Raw genomic sequence first — 290 nt, forward strand, 5'->3', positions numbered from 1 at the left:
CAAGAAGACAGCTCTGGGGTCCCCCACCACCACCACCACCCACCACAAGCTGCAAGGGGCAGCAGGGCAGAGAGCAGTGCGTGAGCGGGCTCAGACTGGGGAGAACTGGAGAGGGAGCCTGACTCTGACTGAACCCCCTTTTCGGTCCTCACTCCGTGGAGGGCCCTACCCTAGACCCCATGTGGCCACAGGAACCTGGCAGCCCCAGCCAAGCTCACATTCGAACTCGAGGCCCCGGACCGGCAGCCTGCACTGTCCGCCCCTCCGTGCCCACAGCCGGGCACTGCTCA

General features: G+C 65.9%; 1 protein-coding gene across 1 annotated transcript in view; it reads right to left on the reverse strand.

Annotated features, from left to right (window-relative positions):
* PIDD1 (p53-induced death domain protein 1) overlaps positions 1–290 on the reverse strand; it is a 31,103-nt gene that overhangs the window by 21,287 nt on the left and 9,526 nt on the right. Inside the window, exon 11 of the mRNA XM_015562400.1 lies at positions 28–95. Within this exon, the coding sequence (XP_015417886.1) occupies positions 28–95 (68 nt within the window). The remainder of the gene's footprint in view (positions 1–27; positions 96–290) is intronic.

The sequence above is a fragment of the Myotis davidii genome, unplaced genomic scaffold (genome assembly GCF_000327345.1).
Source record: "Myotis davidii unplaced genomic scaffold, ASM32734v1 scaffold3578, whole genome shotgun sequence".
NCBI classification, from domain to species: Eukaryota; Metazoa; Chordata; class Mammalia; order Chiroptera; family Vespertilionidae; genus Myotis; species Myotis davidii.